Source organism: Contarinia nasturtii, unplaced genomic scaffold (genome assembly GCF_009176525.2).
Source record: "Contarinia nasturtii isolate CC-2019 unplaced genomic scaffold, AAFC_CNas_1.1 Cnas_scaffold_6668, whole genome shotgun sequence".
Lineage (NCBI taxonomy): Eukaryota > Metazoa > Arthropoda > Insecta > Diptera > Cecidomyiidae > Contarinia > Contarinia nasturtii.
Window position 1 is genome coordinate 1 of NW_022203921.1, and position 3,021 is coordinate 3,021.

At 31.7% G+C, this 3,021-nt stretch overlaps 1 protein-coding gene across 2 annotated transcripts; it reads right to left on the reverse strand.

Moving 5' to 3' along the window:
- Nucleotides 1-247: 247 nt before the first annotated feature.
- LOC116351952 lies at nt 248-1,463 on the reverse strand. 2 transcript variants are annotated; one of them, XM_031784109.1, is made up of 6 exons: nt 1,333-1,463; nt 1,122-1,239; nt 959-1,051; nt 612-884; nt 453-536; nt 248-389 (listed from the first exon to the last, which is right to left on the reverse strand). In XM_031784109.1, exons 1-6 carry the CDS (start codon nt 1,355-1,357, stop codon nt 362-364), a joined length of 621 nt encoding a protein of 206 aa, XP_031639969.1. In that variant the 5' UTR covers nt 1,358-1,463; the 3' UTR covers nt 248-361. The 2 variants fall into 2 exon arrangements, with proteins under 2 accessions (XP_031639969.1, XP_031639968.1); XM_031784108.1 differs by having other exon boundaries at nt 252-389; nt 1,122-1,454.
- Between the last annotated feature and the right edge of the window lie 1,558 nt (nt 1,464-3,021).

Below are 3,021 nucleotides of genomic sequence, written 5' to 3' on the forward strand. Positions count from 1 at the left end.
TATCTTTTATCACACATCTATTAATTTTTATCAAAGTATTATTAAGTAATAATTTATTACTAATAGCAGCATGCATTTAAGTTCATTTACACACACATATATACACAGGTACAAAAATTGTAACAAATAAATTTGTATTTTATTAATTAACATTTATTCCTGAGCGTATTTAACAAAAAAATGTATAAGAAAAATATTAAATAACTCTTAGGTGAACATACAATCTTTTTTTAAGGAACATTTTTTTAAGTAATACTAAAAGGTAAAAAAAATTGCTTATTCAAAATTAAAGTAATATTTCGAAGTGAAGTAAGTGAGTATCGATGAAAAACAATGAACACTTCAAAAAACGACCAATTCATCAGACGCACTTACGATTTGCCAATCCTCTGAAAAGAAATAAAAAACATGTGTTAACGCTCTTATTATTTATAAATAAAAGAATCACTTACACAAGTTTGCTTAGGTCTTCGAGCATGTAACATATTTTTTCTTCCATATTCTGTAATATGTCCTTATCTTCCACCTTACATTGGCTGATAAAACAAAAAACAAATTATACAAAAAATAGTCTCATGAAATAAATACGAGTATCGAAGATTTTTACTTACAGTAGAAAATAGGTAACGCATGAAGTCACGCGCGTGACCTGTTCACATAAATATTTCAAAAGAATTTCTGGGTCCGTACATTTTCCGGGGTATTTGTCCATTTTGGGAAATAAAATACCACTTGTAGATGATGCTTTACGTGAACTTCTAGAATTTGACGATCCACTCGAATCATTCTCACTCGCAGAGAGATTTAAAACCGAGTCATTATTTCTTGATGACGTTCCGGGTTGAATTGGTCCGAATTCGTCACGACGCTCAACAACCATTGCACTGAAAAAAGCAATCCAATACATTCCAATAATTAAAAAATTGAAAAATAATTTTCTTCAAATTAATCAAATTACTTAATTTTTCCCATTGCGTCGAAGTTTCGTACGGCCAGTGTTTTAATTCGTTCATCTTGATCGTTCGTTCGATTTGCGCGTTCATTCCAGTCACTTTAAGTGAAGAAGAACACAAAAAATTAATGAAATATCGAATAATTTATATTTTAAAACATCAACTTACCGTAATATATCAGTTATTGAAAAGCAAACACGTCCAACATTAGACATTAAATCTCGCATTGTCGCACCGATGTTCTCCTTATAATCATTTACATTTTGTGAGGCTATTGTATTAGATTCTGAAAAATCTTTCGTTAAACATTTTCTTTGTCGTAATTTTCTTGCAAGCTTGTCCCGCAATTTTTCTTTATATGATTTATCAGAATCAATACCTGACGAACTTTGATGATCACTCATGATGAATATGATGATTCGAGATTATTAATCTTTTTTATTTGCTTTTCGTTGTGTTGATAAGTGGCAATGACGATATCTTTTTATGTTGACTGTCTTACTAATGAATAAATTCAATATGGATGTTGTATTTTCGAAATTACGATAAATTCTATGAAAGCGACCTCTTCAGAAGATTCTTCGAAAATACGTAACACTTTTTAAGGAGAAGAAAACGTAATGCCGACTGAAGCTTGTAAATGTTGACAATTGTATATCAACAAGCAGAAGCTGAACAATAAACAAATCCAAGTTGCACAGAATTTACAGAAAATCCATTAAAAAAGAACATTTATTTGGAATACGAACACATCGAATCAAATTTAGAAAATGTTTTATCACGTGAGTACAAAATATTATGAATTTTTGCTGTAAATTTTCAAAATAAATCGAAAGCAACAAAACCCGCTTGAAATGAAACGCATAACCTAACAAATTTTACCACACAGATTTCATTGGAACACGATATTTTGCTGCATCCAAAATACTTCGGGCCACAGCTTATGGAAACAGTGAAACAGAAATTGTATACAGAAGTGGAAGGAACATGCACGGGAAAATATGGATTCGTAATTGCTAGATAGATAGGAATCGGGAGCATTGCAGAAGAAAATGAATTCCGAAACTACCTATCATCAGCGATGATGTGCCGAGTGTACACGAAGCGTGAATTCTTCTAATACGGGTAGTAAAAGTCGTATTGGCTTTAAACGAGCTCTCCTATCTTTTATCATACAATGTCGAATGCAGCTATTCACTAGGGGGATTCCGCGCGTATTTATGTACCAAAATTTAACTTTATTCTTAAAATCTCATAAAAATTTTAATATCCGACCATATCTGACAATATCTGTAAGTATTCAATCATATCCTAGTTTCTGGAAGTGGGCGTTGGTGGATCCTCAGGATCATGAGAATGCTCCCAGTTCTGGAAGTGGACCCTCAGGATGGGCCAGGGCATTGTCAAACCATAGTCTGGTCCATCCTGAGGATCCACCAAAACCCACTTCCAGAACTGGGAGCGGTCTAATGATCCTGAGGATCCACCAAAACCCACTTCCAGAACAATTATTAGATCACAATATCTCACAATATCTCACATATTTGTTAAAAATTGACATTTTGTACTTATATCTACTCAAATGCGCTAAAAAGTTAAAATCTCTTCTTTATCTGCAATATTCAAAAGCGCGGTTTCCCCCTAGGCTATTTATCAAAGTATTATTAAGTAATAATTTATTACTAATAGCAGCACGCATTTTTTCGTTTATATATTTCAGTCATCAATTGTATATTTAAGTTCATTTACACACACATATATATGCGCAGATACAAAAATTGTGACAATTGTACTTAAAACATCTGTTTATTATATTTTTGACTAGTACAAATAAAATATTTGACCTTTATTGTGAACATTTCTGCATATTTATTATGTTATAAAAAAATTTCTTTCTTTTTTTCTGTATTTTATTAATTAACATTTATTCCTGAGCGTATTTAACAAAAAAATCTTTAAGAAAAACATGTGTGCAACTAATTAAGATAGTATTAAATCCTCTTAAGGCTCTATTTCCTAGGACAAGATTTGCGCACGCTTTCATGAGCGGGAATGTTTCATCTACGCT

Bases quoted from the DNA above. Each gene is read 5' to 3' on its own strand.
- LOC116351952 (XM_031784108.1), bottom strand. From the start codon at position 1,357: ATGAGTGATCATCAAAGTTCGTCAGGTATTGATTCTGATAAATCATAT. The intron at 537-611 runs GTAAGTAAAAAT...TTGTTTTATCAG, and splicing joins TGCGTTACCTATTTTCTACT to CCAATGTAAGGTGGAAGATA. The intron at 390-452 runs GTAAGTGATTCT...ATTTCTTTTCAG, and splicing joins GAAGACCTAAGCAAACTTGT to AGGATTGGCAAATCGTAAGT.